Below are 16,055 nucleotides of genomic sequence, written 5' to 3'. Positions count from 1 at the left end.
AGCTAGCTTACCCAAGCACAGCGTTAGCTTGTGTTAGCGCGCCGTTGCTAACGCGCCGGCAGCAGCAGACGTTATGACCAGTGACGCTCGGCTGATAAAAAGGCGACGGGAAGTCTTACTGTTTAATGGCGGCGGGTAAAAATCCTTATTTTCTGTTCATTCATGAGGCGGAGGAGACGCAGCGGTTCTCAGCGGCGACACTCACAGCGACGCTGTGAAGAAAGGATCCGCTCAACACGCCCTTCACGAGCAGGATTGGAGTCCACGTTTTCACCGTTTGCTGCCCGACGCACGCGATTGGTCCGCTCGGCTCCTCGCGCTAACCGGTGACGCGGGTGATTGGTTCAGGGGAACGTTGTTTTGTGGACGCGCTCATCGCGGTAGGTGCGCTTCATTTTAGTCCCCGGACGCCGCGGGCTTCACACACGAGTCCAGACATTAAACTGCAGTCATGGGCTGGAAGGAGGTTTGTCTCAACTACGTCAAAGGAAAAAAATAACTTTATTGCTGATGGAAATATTGGACAACGATGTTTTGTTCATTTAATTTCACAAGTGTAAATTAAAGATTAGCAGTAATTTAAATATGGAGGCCTGTCCTCCTCCAGACAGGGCCTTTACAAAAACAGACTACATGATTTTATTAAAGGCACATTTGACACAAATTTGCATCATTGATGTTTGATGTTAATCATGAAGGCCCGTCCATCCTCCATCTTAAAAGTAGTTAGTAGATAGTTCACCCAAAAATATATGTTTATGTTTTGTAAAGCAGTGAGTAGATAATGAGTGGATTTTCATTTTTGGGTGAACTATCCCCTTTAAGGCTGGATCATTCAAGGACCATGTGCCAAAGTTTAGTTGTTAAACCTTAATTGTTACTTCTGCAAATCAATTAACTCATGTAGCTTCGCTTGTCAAACCAGGAGTTAAAAAACTCAACACGAGCAGATATCTACATTCATAAAGTTAAAAACAGAGAATATACATTAAGTTTCTATCAGTTAAATTGCTGATGAATCAATTTATCATTTAAGCTGTTTCCGGATGCCTGGGGAATTGAACTGCAGTGTGTAATAGGGGTGAACAAGGATCCCACCATTAATTTGGTCAATATAAATCTTAATGTTATCAATGACTGTAATCAAAACCAACGCATGGAGCCAGTACACAGTCTGTTTGATAAAGGATTTGTAATTATGGTACCAGTAAAAGTGCAATATGTGAAGCACAGGTCCAATATAAATATAGAGTGGTTAATCATAAGGTATTAAAACCAAAAAGAGTTAAATATAATTCACTTTAATTTAATGCTGCTGAATGCATTTGCCTTACTGTTCCCACAACCCCTTTAAACAAACTCCAACACAGCAGTGTATTCATTCTAAAACGTTCTCAGTGGTACAATATACTTCCTCTTTTTTAGCTAATACTTTTTGTAATCTGTGTTCAGCAGCTCTTGTCTTTCCTGTCACTGGTACTCACTGGTGTCGGTGCAGTAGCTGTAGACTGCAGTGGTGGGGGGCGGTGAGTCCGAGTCCACAGAGGCTGTGTCTTCATCCTGGGAGCAGCCCGCCTGGATGGCCCGCAGGTAGCTGTGGCTGCGCGACCGGAAGCACGTCGGCGCTGGCAAATCCAGAGCCTCCACTGCCTGTGATTCCCCGTCACAGTACATTACTGAGTGCCCACAGCCCTGCCCGCAAACCTGAAAGAACGTGTGCAGACTCACACGCTGAGGGCAGAGGGCAGACTGAGAAACATGCTTTCTATATTCCCAGGGGTGGAATGGGTACACACAGATCTTTTACTTCAGCAAATGCACAAATAAAGTAATTTAAAAACAATAAAGAGTAAGTCCTCATTTAAAACCCTATTTAAAAAGAAGTACAGACATATTATCACCAAAATGTACTTAAATGATCAAAGGCTATGACTGTCATATTATTTTATGTGACAGTATTAGATTCTTAATCCTTATGCACCACTTTATGAACAGGATCCAAAAGACCATATGATAATCCTTAGGGGTTGAGATGATTGATGTGGGAAGAAAGAACAAAAAAAGCTCTAGGAAAAAAATACTAATACTAAAATACTAAAATCTAAAACTTTTTCTGCTCTATTAACTATTTAATATAGTTTGACCTCTTTGGGCCACATAATGCAAACTACTAAGTATAATAACTCATCTGCGTCTTTTGTAAAGGGTCGCAGGGTATTCAAATTGTATTGTTTACTCTTTTTGTTGTGTTTAAAAATGTTTTATTGAACTTTTTTTTGCATTTCTGATTTGACTTTCAATGGCTCAGCTCATCAAAATAAACTAAACCCAATCCGACCAGGGAAGTTAACAACAAAAAATTTAAATTAAAAAAGACAGTGAAGGTTGGGAGAGAGGTTCATACACCTATACTTGATATTTATTCAAAGTAGGGGAGGAACCCCTGAACCCCTCGTGGAGGAGTAAAGTTTTTCAAGCTTGAGAAGTTCCTCAATCAACTCTATCCGTTGAGTCAATATTGACAGAAAGGCTAAGACACCACACTGTACCAGTAAGTGCAAACACTCAAGGAGCTAAGAGTCCTGGGTCTGATCGTCTCTCCTAACTACAGGTAATGGAGAATGTTTCAAACATGGTCGACCAAACAGGTACAAGATCTGGACAGCTCCAAAATAGTACAAAAAAAAGTACAGAGCAGCAACTTAAAGGTACTTTTACTTTACTTGAATGTGCTTGGTTCATTAGAAGTTAGTTTATAAAGGGGAATAATGAAACAGTATGAACATATTGAGTTATATGTATGTTATGATGCTATTGGTTGATTGTTTTCATGTGATTGGTGAAAAGAAAGGAAATCTAAAAAGTGTGAGTGATCTGTATCTATGTTATACATATGTTAGGGGCAGATAATATAAGATGTTTTTGGTAAAATAGTTTTTTGATAACACTGAAATGAATGGAAGTAACTTAGTTTCTGTCATTGCAGATATTAGTTAAAATGTTTTTATAAAGGTCTCATGGACACACAAAGTTATAACAGCTTTAAAACCAGTATTAAATTGTGTAAATAAGTAAAGTTGATACATGATTTGGCTATTTTTAGATCTTGGTTCAGAGTCTGAACAAAAATAATTTTTCTGCAGCATTGTGAGTTACTGAAAATAGCTCTGTTTGAGTATTTCTTTGTAGCAAGGCTTTGTGTTGTCATGTTATGATGGGATTGATCTGACATGTTTGATAAAGAAACATTAAAAGATGCAGCACACACAGCCAGTAGTAGTCTAGTTATTCTTATGGTATGTTACTGTTATATATGAACGTGCAGTAGATGGAACATAAACATGAATAATACTCCCTCTGTTCGTGGCAGTTTACGACCCAGACATGTTATATTCTGATTTAACTGTCATCTTCAAGGAAATTGAATCTCTGAATCATAATTTGATGGATGTTTATGTTCCCATGTGCTGTACAAACACAGACTGATACCATCACTTGTAAAGGTTGTTTGCATTAGTCTGGTGTGTGATTCTACATCGTGCTGATGGAGATTTACAAGCTCACTCAAGTTTACTCTGAGTCAGAAATCCCACTTTGACAATCTGCAAACATGCGCAGGTTTTCTTTAAAATTCCACCTCCTTATTCCCAACTGGTTCATTCATATACCATCTCCCAGCAGTCTCAGCAGACATTACGTATGTGTAAATATTCTCTTACAGAAGCATCAACTACAACTTCAGAGTTACACACTTACTCTTCTCTCTGGGGTCACATGAGTCAAAGCAATATGATCTAATAAGCTGTTTCTAATACTTTTATATGCAACACATAAAAGAATCAGTTGTGGAAACATTAGTTGATAATGACATTGATTGACGACTCTTGAGTTTGAGTGTAGTTCAACCTATAGGTGAACTTTGACCTGTGACATTTGCCTGCATCTGTGTGATCTCGCCTAAACAGTGACATGTTTGATCACACCGCAGCCGTACCTGAGCGCCCGAGCCTCTGCCCAGTGTGGCAGAGCAATGGCTGAAATCATGGTTCCTGTGGCGTGGGGGGGCCTCCAGCGGGCTCACCAGGCAATCCAAGTTATCCAGACTCCGATTAGTCGTCAGCTCCTTCAGGGACGGCAGTGAACTGTGGAAGTGAACGTGATAATCAACCTCTTAGAATATAGAGACTGGGATAAGTGAGGGTTGTGTTTACAGGATGATATCCAGGAGAAACTTTAAACAGCACCCCCCCAAAAGTTCCCCAGGTTATATTAAAATGAAATACAATTTGAGATGTGTGGATAGTGTTATGTGCTTGGGTTTCAAATCGCAGCACAGAGGAAACTGATGTCTGAATAAAACTGCTAAATTTGTTTTTTATAAATTTGCTCTGACTGATCTGGAAACATTTTGTGCAGTTTCCTCTGTTCTGGCTCACCTATTTAGTGTGAGGGAAAATATGTGCACAGTAAGCAGCAGGGTGTGTCTGAGTGATTTCCATGGTGACATTTGCATGTTATGAAAACCAGGGCCTGAGGAAGCAGGTGAGTGTTAAGTACCAACACACCAATCAGATAACCTGCAAGGGAAAGAGATGGAGAGGAAGAGCACCGGGAGGGGTTAGACAAATAAAGGTGGTGGGGTCATGATGGTGGGGCAGGTGAGGGGGGGTGGAGGGGCCACACTGCCTGCCTATATGGTTGACACTGACCTCAGATGCTGCACAGAGCATGCACTGTGCAGAGGAGACCACAGATAATCCTCCCGCATGAGTGCGTAGTAACGAGGCCTGTCCGTGTGGATGTAGGAGTAAAACACATGGCACAAATTTCACCTCCTCTTGCTCTCGTTGCAAATAAAGATGATATTGTGCGTCAAGCCCTGTCCTCCCCCATTAAGCTGCATCTCTACCTCCGTGACTTAAACCCAATAACTTCGACAAGCACTGCTGCACGTCTCAGATTTTAGTCATGACATGATACTGCCACCTGCTGACGACCTTTGGGGACACAAGCTGCAACCTACTATTTCAATAACATAAACCCCTTTAATGCCTCTTTCTGTTTGAATGAATGTAAATCAGGGTCAAAATTCCAGTGTGATGAAGTTGATTCTACATGCTTTGTGACTCACTTGCGTGGAGGTGGTGGCGGCTGCTGCTGCTCGCTCAGGGAGCGCTGGGTGGCCTTCAGGTAGCTCTGGCGACGAGCAGCAGATTTGGGGGAAGGTTTGGGGCTTCCCTCTGAGTCCTCGCTGTCTTCTAAGTCTCCCATAGCTTTCACGTAGCTGCCGCTGCGCATCCTTCGACAGGGGATCTCGGTTCCACCTGCTCGGCTGCGACCCAAGGTTCCTGCCCATTCACCCAGTGGGACCTAGATTAAAATAGATATATATGTACAGTTGTGAGACTATTGAACTTTGTAATATATACATATTTCAGTTGCGTTTCTTTGATACTGAATGTATTTCATCGTTTGTGTCTGATTTTGACTACTTTTGTGAAATGTAGGTATATGGTTCAGGGCTTGTGCAGCTAAAGAAAACATGAATGGATTGAATGTCATGGGACAAATCTACATCTAAGTGTGAGCGAGTATGAATATGAAGATAAAGTGTACGTGATCAATAGAATAAGGGTAAATCTAACAGAATTATAAGGAAGTCTCCTCCAGAGAACAGGAAAATAGAAAAAGAACCATGCAAACTTACAAAGAAGATGAAGATGAAGATGAATACTCACTGTCCCTCCTACCTGTAGGAACTGTTGTGTCAGGTCTGGGTGGCATGACTTCGATTTAAGCAGGGTCCTGTTGACTGTAGCAGAGCCCTTCTGCAACACTTGCCTGGCCTGGCTGAGGGTGAGAGTGGACCAGGTGCCCCTCTTCACCAACGTGTCATCCTTGCTTCCTCTTGTTCTTCCCTCATCCTTGGATCCTACCTGTGTCGCCTGGCATGCCAGAAACTTGAGGTCACTGCTGCTTTTCGAGGTCTTGAGAGGATGTGCAGAAATGGTGTTGTAGCCCTGTGGGATATGCCTGGCAGGAGCTTGGCTGTCTGACACCGCTCTGCCAAGAGTCATCATGCTCAGCGGGTTGCGGTAACCTACAGTGATAGTGCCAGCTTTGGTTGTGTCAGTGTCCAGGGCATCATCCGAGCTCCAGAGGCCTAGTGCATTGGGCCTAGGTCTCTGCTTTGGCCCCTCGGTCTTAGCTCTGTCTTTACTCTTGCATCTGCGGCTCGGCCTACCACCGTCCTCACAAGCCCCTGTGGTGCCAGTCATTCCTCCAATGGAGCGCCCGTTTATGCTTCCTTTTATTGCAGAGTTTTCCAGAGACTGGGACTTGGCAAATAGCTTCTGCACAGAATGCATCAAGTGGCGTATTCGTCCTGGACTCTCACTGCGTTGCTTTGACATACGTCCTCTATGAAACTGCAATGTGCTGAAGCCATCACGCTGCAGGGGCAGGTGCCTCTCCAGTTGATCCAAGAGGTTGGACGGCAACCGATTCATCTTTGCTGCTGCTGCAGACGAAATGGTGGCCGATCCACTGGTGATCATCGGAGCGCCAGTGAAGCCCAGGCCTAATCCCATACCCATGGACAGGGAGTTGGATAGTGTACCTGCCCTGCTGCCTTGCCCAACTCCACCACCTGCCAAACAGGCCTGGGAACAGTCAACCTGGTCCGTCTGGGAAGTGAAGTGCAGACGCGGGAAGGTGCTGCTGTTGGACATCTGGCTGAAAGGCAGCAAGCAGTCAGGTGGCAGGGTGGTGGGACTGGTGGGGGAGCACTGGTGGAGATGGGGGTCCAGAGTGCCATAGTGGTTAATGGTGGGGCTCAACATAAAGGAGCTGTGAGGGTCTGAGGAGAGAGGACAGAGAGGCTTCTGTTGGCATCCCGCTGGTTCACAGGAGTCAGACAGGTGACGACTGCGGTTGGCTCCTAACCCTTTCATGGTGGCTCATGTGTCGTCCTTAGAACATGTCTCCAGTCAGTACGGGTCTATAGACCTGAAGGACTCATCCTGCAAAGAAAGAGACACAGAAATGATCCATTAAACAATCTGCTATTTCGTGCATACATACATTCTGAATAAAGCTTTTAAAAACGTGAACCACATGAACCTTGTCCTTTAAATTATTTTTTCAAATCCAAAATAATACAAGAACACATAACTAGATCAACCAAACAATTTCTACATATTTGTGTGTATGAAACTTAACTGAAACTGTATGTGATTGTAGTACTGTTGTCCAGGGGAAACTAGGAAACCTACTGTAAAACAATTTAAATTAAGATAGTTTGTATACTAGTAGTTTAGCAGTGGACTCTTGTAGGTGTTTCTTTTACATAAAAACATGCCATTTTCCCTTTATAGAGACATTATTAACACTGTACACTATCCACTGAACAGTAAAATAGTAATTTGGGTAGAATATAAAACCGCAGAGTGGGAACGCAACACATCTATACTTAAACTTAAAAGACACATTAGATTTTGAGTCAATTCAGAAAAGTTTCTTCAAGTCACTGAGCCAAATAAAGAAACATTGCAGACTCTCTGGTTTGTGGTGCAGAGAACTGGAGCAGCATAACACAGACAGCAATGCAGAGAACAGAGCCACAGTCGCAGTACTCACAACAAAACACCAGGTGGCAGTAATAAGTGCAGAGAGGACACTGGGTGAGAAACCCACACATATTGTGTTTGAGTCTTAAATAATATTTTAAAATTTAATTTGGATGTCAAAGTTTTAAATCATGTGTATAGGAGCTTAACACTATGTGACTGTATAATGTAAAAACAATCTCTTTATTTAAGTGGTTAAAGGCAGTTTAACATTACATATTACAACTCTCTGAATTTGCCCAATAAGCAACCCTTACTTTTAAACCTGTTTTTATGAATGTTTTCTATTTTTAATAAACATTGTAACAAGTTTATTGCACTTTATGATTATAGCACTTGAATTTTAAAACTGCTGTTTTTTTGTATTGTCTTTTAACTGTTTGTATGTGCACACAAATCCTGAGAAAGCAGGAAAGCTGTAAATAAACCCTCGTTTCCACAAATCATTGTTGGTACTTTCCCATCCTCTTGAAACTATACACTCTCTGGGATAAACTCTGATTTCTTTACTTTCGCATCATGGGGAAACAATAAATCTTCTTTTGCCGCTGAGTGAAAACAGAGGAAATCTGGGGCAATGACAAATATCTCTTCGCTGTATTTCCGTGCCATCTATATTAGATTCGAGCGGAAATATAATGCTGAATTCAATCTGATAAAATGTCCCTCAACTGTAATGTTATTACTGTGGATGGTTTTGTTTTGTTCTAACAGAGATTTTGTGGAACAGATCCTCACAGAGGTGACAGTGGATGACAGCTGATGTTTAAAGAAGCTGACGGTTATTTCTAACAGCCTCTCTGGGATAAAGCCAAACATTATACGGCCTTATATACAGTAGTTTCCAATGTATGCACAACAATTAATCTTAATATACCGCTTAATCTGTGTCTGTCACCTGCTGTGTATGATGTATCTGTGCCATCAAGGAGAACATGGTGGCCTGGCCAAATGCCTCAGCCACACAGCAGCGGTTGAATAACTGTATAACTGAAGAGTATGGAAACACAAACATAATCCAGAGTAAATGAGGGGGAGAGAGATACTTTAGGGAGACTGGCTCGTCCTCTTCAATCACTGCTCGTTCTCGAAGCTCACTATGAACAGGCGGTAACATTACATCAAGGTTGTGAAAACTCACACAGCAGAAATCCATGCTGCAGTGAATTCACTCTAACAGATGCTGTCTATATCACAGTGGAGTGACTCACTGATCAGTCAATGGTAAGAGCCCTCTCCCACAGCAAGCATGAAGTCTTGCCCGGGAGCTGAATGTGCAACGTTAACAGCGCACGCTCTCATTCCACTGTGTTGGTTTGCCATTTCTTACTTGTCCCTGACCTCCGATTCACTCTCCACAGTGTGAGAGCCGCCACTTATTTGAGTCACTGTTCCCGGACGGCTGCAGTAGCGTGCTGACAAATACACCAGCGTTTTTTTTTTTTTACAAAGGCGCAGCCTGCTGTAATTCACCCACCCGAGCTGACTGTAGCCCCCATGTGTTCACGTCCTGTAGGCGCCACTGCTGACAAACTGACACACACCTACACACTGACACACCAACACACACTGACACACACGCACACAAACATGCTAAACGCCCACCCGCCAATCCGCCACACCAACGAAACCCTGTCAAGTGTTGAGATCGCAGGAGCAAGAGGAGAAAGAAATGATGCTCACAGTTCAGTCACAGGTTCAGTGCATGTGTTGCTGAGTGATGGAGGCCTGCAGCACCAATACAAGGTCAATAAATCTGTGCACTGTGTGTGATGTTAGGGAATGTGTGTATTGCTACACACACACACACACACACACACACACACACACACACACCAAAGTGTTCATTTTCTTTCACAGCAGCTACATGTGTGCGTGTGTTTGTGCATCAGAAGTGTAACCTCAAACGGCCTCATACATATGTAAGTGCCATGTGCAATCGCAGAACACTTATGCGGCGCAGACAGTGATCTTACAGTTGTTTGTGTATTCTGCTCCTGTACGGGTCATCTGGAGGGTAACAACTCATCCAGGCATTTGGTTGATTGGTGTGTGAAGGTGAACTGAAAATCACAACAGCCATTAAACATTATGGGAAATTAGATTTGACAACAGTGACTTGTGGTTTGAGAGTCTGCACAAAAGCATTACAACCTGTCAGTGGTCAAGGTCTTTCTGTACGGAGCTCTGGATACATGAGTAGCTGTGTAATCTCTATAGTATTTATGCAGCATACAAAACGCCTTGTACCGAAACACCCTATAGCACATGCAAGGTGAAGTTAATACACTATGAAACGAAAGCAAAAGGGTTGATCGACACTCAAAAAATTTATCGACAGAGGCGCCGGTAGCAGGACGTATTTTTCCCTAAAATTCCAGTGTATGGGATTTGGGGTGATTTTCAAATGATGCAGCATAAAGTGACTCTGCAGTGAGTTTGCGCTGAAAATAGACGTCTGACGTTTGTTTCTGGGGCTACATCACTATGAGGTAATACTTGTAAAAATAATGCTTCAATGAAAATAAACTATGCAATTAAACACTTTTCAATTAGTAGATCTGTTTAAACCAGCATCAAAATTAATGATTAATATTTATAATTCTCTCCTAATGCGATGTTCTTTTTATGCCATTTGATTGCATTAAAAAGTTATATTCTAAAAGATGGAATTAATTATACTGAACTCAATGACCATGAATAAATTAGAAAATTCACTCACTTCCATCATTTTTCAGGATTGTTGTGATTAACAGGCATGAAATTGCCTTTTACTTTGTCATTAAAACATAAAATGAATGTCATAACTTTAACTGGGCATGTAGGTCTTGTAAAATGTTGGTAAATAAAGAGAAGAAAATAAATAAATGTTTCACAGTTGGATCAGTTTTGCATCAGTGCTTGAGGATGATTCACACATTTATCCATGAGGTCAAACTGAGATAAAGGAGATGAGAACAAATTGTGAAAAATTGACTCTTGTGTGTTTCTTTTACTAAATTTATAAACAAAACATGCAAAATGAGAAAAAACAGCAATATCCTGGCGCCGTTTCGGACAAGGTTTACAATTTCACAAACTAACGACAGAACTCTCCCCATAAATGTACTTTGACAAAACAATCATCCTCCGAGGGGCCAGAGAAATCGCTGCTACTTTGTCAAAACCCCCCCATCATTGGCCCGTTGGGAGGTGATGTTGCACAGTCCAACACTGACATACAGCCGCTGTTAGAGTTACACGAGGCCCGATAACAAGCCGGACCCAGGGCTGCCTTGTCGTCTCCCACGGAGCCACCGAGCAGGGCCCGTAATAAATGTCTCCTGTAGCTGTGTACTGCCACTATGTCCTCCAGTGATGAGAGGGAGGGAGAAAGAGAACAGTATTGATCTGGGGCTCGCTCCATGTTCTAAGGGTGAATATACAGCTGCCAGGTATCGGCTTTTGCAGTCACCTTCAATAATCACCTTTCTGTCTAGTTGCCGCTCATCCGCTCTCTTTCAGCCACACATCCCGTACATTGACACAGTCCAATACAATCACTGCCTGCAAACGTTAACTGTGCAACTGTTAATGTGTGTATTCTGCAGTTTGTCAGCCTGTTCCTACAGATACATGGGGAGGCCTATAGTTTCAAATTCATCTATTGTTATAACCAGTGAGCATGAATCTGTCTTCTGCATGTTTACAGTATTAACACTTTAGAGGAACCAGCACCGTTCCTACTGCCTGGTGAGAATCTACTAATAGCTTGTTGAAAAGTTATGTCATCAGTGCTTCCTGTCGATAAAGTAAGTGTTGTTCTTTACTGTTGCTGCAAGTGTTGTTCTCAATCATCTGCAGGAAAGCAAGAGCAACATTTCTGTCAGTAACAGGGCAAAAACCTCTTTTTACATAATGCTGCATGTTTAAATTACTATCAGAATAATATTTTTACATTTAGGATTCAAGTCTGACATTCCAATAAGCCTTTTTAAATTATAGATTACAGCCATCAGCATTAAAGGAGTAGTTGGGGATGAAAGTTAGATCTCAAATCTGTACCACTAAACATATATATATATACACACATACTTTAAATATATATGCACAGGGCATGTAGGTCTTGTTAAATGTTGGTAAATAAAGAGAAGAAAATAAATAAATGTGGAAGACATAAATATATATATATATATATATGTCTTCTATATTTAAAGAAAGCAGCCAGTTTGTGTTTAACAGAATTGGAGATTACTGTGAGACTCACTCTGACCAGTGGAAACAAAATCTACCTCACAGCTCCTCTGAAACACAGATTTTAAACACAATACATTTTAATATTTGACAACGCTGTTATTCACTTGCTGTTATTCACTTGCTGTTATATGGTAAGCTGAGTGAAAAGATTGAGACATTTATAATGTAAACATATTAGGGTTGGTTTAAGTAAGTTTAGCTTAGCCGAGCTTAGCAAAAAGACTATAAACTACAAACTATTCCTTTAACGTGACCTAAACAGGCCATAAATGCCCCCCCCCCCCCTTCTGTTTCTGTGTTGCTGAAAAGGCCAAGTCCATAACCAGGAGGGATGAACATCACATGTTCAAATATGAGTTATACAATGAGAACTCTCTCTGTGGTGGCATGCCATGGTTTTTTTTTGTTCTTCCAGAATTATCAGCACTATTGAGCATCCAGTTAGCTGGAAACTAAAGATATTAAGATGTAACAGAGTGATTCTGACAGTGTGGCTGTAGATATTTACTGAACCGTTCATTTCAAACATGATTTTTTAACATCAGGGGCCATCTCTTATCGTGGAGACATTTATTCTCTGCAGAGGGGGTTTAACTGCCAGATGTTGCTCAATCACATTAAAGGGAGAAGCTGAGGTTGGTATCCTAAATACATTTGGTAATAAGACTCAATGTTTTTGTTCATTTTTGAATTTGATAGAAGATTTTACTCTGCATATTATCCTGTGTAATCATGTGGTAAAACTATGAGAAAGACACATTTTTTACATTTTGCATTTCAGCACAATGTAGAGCAGCTGAAATACGTATTTCCTTCTGCTCCCCTGTGTTTACTGTAGCTATGGAGCTTTCTGCAACACCATCATGTCATGTCATTCGGTGGCCGTCTAGTCAGGGAACTTAGTTGATGGCATGCAAACACACCCTCCAAAATCTGAAAGCGTCTTCCCGTCATATTGTTGAACATGGGGTACGCTGCTCTCACACTGAAATATTTAGAGCCGGGAGCATTTTGCTAGGAGCTAAGGAGCGCTCCTAGGATTCTCATCCAACCTGGTTGTCTCATCAGTGCTTTGCCCATTAAAGCAATCCCAGTGCACCGCTCTCCCTCGTTCACCACTGTACGCACTGAAGTGTAATTAGAGAGAGAGGTTGCACATTTCCCTTGGGCCATTTACCATCCTCACTGTATTGCCGCCGGTCCCTTTCAGTGCAGATTCATTCGGTAACATCTTGTGCTGGCGCTTCAGCGGCTGACCACAAAGATCCAGTTCAGCAACTCTGCAAGACTGAGTGCACGACAGGGTGCTGGATAGATTTGATTTAAGTTAAAGAAGTAGCTGCCATCCTAATACTGGCTCAATGAATAGCAATGAATCCTAAGATCTCACTTGCTTGTAAGATTTGACAAATAATAAGATAACAGCCCAGGGACCAAAGGGTAAATTCTAGAAATGAAAAGGTAAAAAGATGATTTTGAAAGTGTGGATCTCTGTGTGTCTGGCTGCATAAAACTGCAGCTGTGAACTCCGCTCCCTGACAGAATGACTTTGACACTGTATTGGTCTCAGGCGAAACAAGACATAAAGCACACAATAAGCTGCACACGTCAACCTCTGCAGTCATGTGCTGGTGTGTCATGCATGTTAAGCATGCACGGTCTGGTGTCTACACTGTTAACACACACAACCCCTTCCTCCAGCACAGCTCCCGGGCCCCGGAGAATTATTGCATGCTATTGGTTAGTAGCTGGCAGGGTGAATCCTCCACCAGTGCTCGTTTAAAATGCTGTCAGAGCTGTAATAGTCCCGGGGGCTCGGACTTAGAGAGGAAACGCTTCAGTCGACTCTGGAAACAGAAAAGGCATTAGAGGCAGTTCTATGCCATGAGAAGTAATACAATTGCTTTGTTTGAGCATTGTTTGAGTTTTAAACTAATCTGCTGTCTGGCACGTTGCTCTGCACCACTGTATCTTAATGGTCCTTTGCATTTCTAACCCATATTGAGGTTAAGTCTGTGCAGGCAGGATTAAATCTATCGTACTCATTGTGAGCTGTGTGGGGTTTATCTCCCTTAATGCTAGCTGACCTCCAGTGGAACTTCCTCCAATTTACAGCAGGACAGTGACTTTGAATCAACCAGTAACGTGCACGTACAGTAAAATAAATATCCTTGCGGCTCGTGTGGACACTGATCTGGAATATTCTGCTTCTTTTCCATCATGAGGACAGGTGGGATTACTTGTGAATAAAACACCAAGATAGACAACATTAGTTCTAAAATAAGCTAAATCTAAATAAATACACCATAACGTTGACCTAGTCTCTAATAATTGAAATATAAAGAGCAACCTACAGTATCGTGACTGTGGTGTTTTGCAGTTGCGTTACAATAACCCACAACAGCCTCAGCTACAACAAATTCCAGCCTGGGGTGTCGTGTTAAACCGATAGTCCTGTGTAAATCCTATGGAAGGCAAGATCAGGCCCGGCGAACAGCAGCTGTCCCTCGCTGCTCAAATTGGCCCCGGCAGTAGAAACAAGATGAAATTAATATGCTGTTTTGCTCTCTGCAGTGTGAAGGGATTAGATCGTCCAACGGTATCAGGATTTAGGATTCGATTTGTACAGCACATGACCACGCGGAGCGGTTCAACTGCAGCGGCAGTGGTCAGGCAGGGCAGAGCAGGGGGCTGCATGGAGGAGCACATCTGTCCATTACCAGCCACTTACACGGGATCAGGAGCTGTTGTGAGGATTACACCAAGGTCATATTAAGTATGCGCAGATATTTTTTTTTTCGAAAAAGAACTGCAAAGTGGTCTAATTAGAGTGAACATCAAAGCTTGTACAGCCGGCGATTGGAGTAATAGGATCAGAAGAAGCCGCACGAACACACTCATAACTATTACTGCTGAATATTAGGTCAGCATGGAAAAGACAGAGTAGACTGTCAGTTTTTTTCAAGAGCAAAAAGCTGCATGAAATAATAACCTATTTTTTATATGGAGATGCTGATAAAAATGCAAATAAATCAAGGTTATCTGAGCTTTTCTTATTATCTCGCTTTAACCCAGACAACCAGCACAAAAACCCTGATTTCCAAACTGAGGCTTTGGCATCATCCAACCAACAAATGATTCCTCCACCCTCTCACCACAGCAGGAGAGTAGGCCTGTACTCAACCCCCAGCCAAGGAAGCGAGATACCAATAAATTATCTGTTCATCAGTATCATTTGTGCCGGTGGGTTCACTAGAGGTCATTAACCTTCATCTCCACCATCACTGTACATTTGCATGTGTTAAGTCACATAGTATCTGATTCCAGAGGTGGTGCAGGCCTGATGTGTCCGTCATTGAAGGCGTCCTAAAAAAACAGAGACAGTGAATTGTTTTTCTTGGTTGGGTAATTCAGTTCTGGTAGAACAAGATTTTTTGAGCAAGGTGTGTTGAGTGCAAATTTAACTTTATGGGCGAATATTGCTCAGAAGGTATAGAACATCGTCCATTAACCAGAGGATCGGTGGTTTGATCCCCGGCTCCTCCAGTCTGCATTCGGCCTTTGGGCAAGTTACCGAACCCCCAATTGTCCCTGACAGAGTGCAAATGGTATATGATAGAAAAAGTCCTGCATATAGAAGTGTTGTATGAAAGTGTACTTGATTGGGTGAATGCTGTAAAGTGCTTCGAGGGATCGATAAACTGGAAAATCACAGTATAAATAAATAAATCCCATTAAACTGCAGTAGAGAGTTCATATGTTCTGTAACAAGATCATTGAACTTAGATTCTGTAGACGTCCATGTGTCTCCCTGGAGGCCTCAACTGGGAGATGTTTGGTGCCTTCTGGCAAAAAAAAAATAAAAAAATACTTGCATTCTGAAAAAAAAAAAATACAAACAGAGCATCAGACGCATTCAAAAATAAAAATATTTGAACAGAGTTCTTGCCACTGGCGGATGAGACAGAGCAATGGCCAGACGAATAACAGGACCCTTAGGACTGTGAAGATAAAGCAGGGCAGGCATTGGCCACTCTGCAAGGCTAAAGGTTGGGGGCTATAGAGAAATTACCAAGGCTACAGCTTCGCACATGTTCGTCCTTTAAGGAATAAACAATGCTGCTTTTTAAATGCTGGTGGTGTAATGAAGCCCAACCCCCACATCCATGGTCGTTTTATTCACACATTCCA

General features: G+C 42.1%; 1 protein-coding gene across 11 annotated transcripts in view; it reads right to left on the bottom strand.

Moving 5' to 3' along the window:
• The window catches only part of dlgap4a (discs, large (Drosophila) homolog-associated protein 4a), a 70,850-nt gene that overhangs the window by 12,889 nt on the left and 41,906 nt on the right, over nt 1-16,055 (bottom strand). For 2 of the 11 annotated variants that reach the window (XM_069526481.1, XM_069526482.1), the window contains exons 2-6: nt 5,739-7,022; nt 5,132-5,370; nt 4,710-4,787; nt 3,995-4,142; nt 1,485-1,731 (exon numbers count right to left, since the gene is read on the bottom strand). In XM_069526481.1, coding sequence (XP_069382582.1) covers nt 1,485-1,731; nt 3,995-4,142; nt 4,710-4,787; nt 5,132-5,370; nt 5,739-6,953 — 1,927 coding nt within the window. In that variant the 5' untranslated portion in view covers nt 6,954-7,022. Of the gene's footprint in view, nt 1-11; nt 268-1,484; nt 1,732-3,994; nt 4,143-4,709; nt 4,788-5,131; nt 5,371-5,738; nt 7,023-16,055 lie in introns of those variants that run through there. The other 9 variants (XM_069526485.1, XM_020096109.2, XM_069526484.1 and 6 more) reach the window with 8 other exon arrangements.

The sequence above is a fragment of the Paralichthys olivaceus genome, chromosome 6 (assembly GCF_024713975.1).
Source record: "Paralichthys olivaceus isolate ysfri-2021 chromosome 6, ASM2471397v2, whole genome shotgun sequence".
NCBI classification, from domain to species: Eukaryota; Metazoa; Chordata; class Actinopteri; order Pleuronectiformes; family Paralichthyidae; genus Paralichthys; species Paralichthys olivaceus.
Note: the sequence above shows the minus strand (reverse complement) of the source record. Positions and strands in the feature narration are given on the sequence as shown.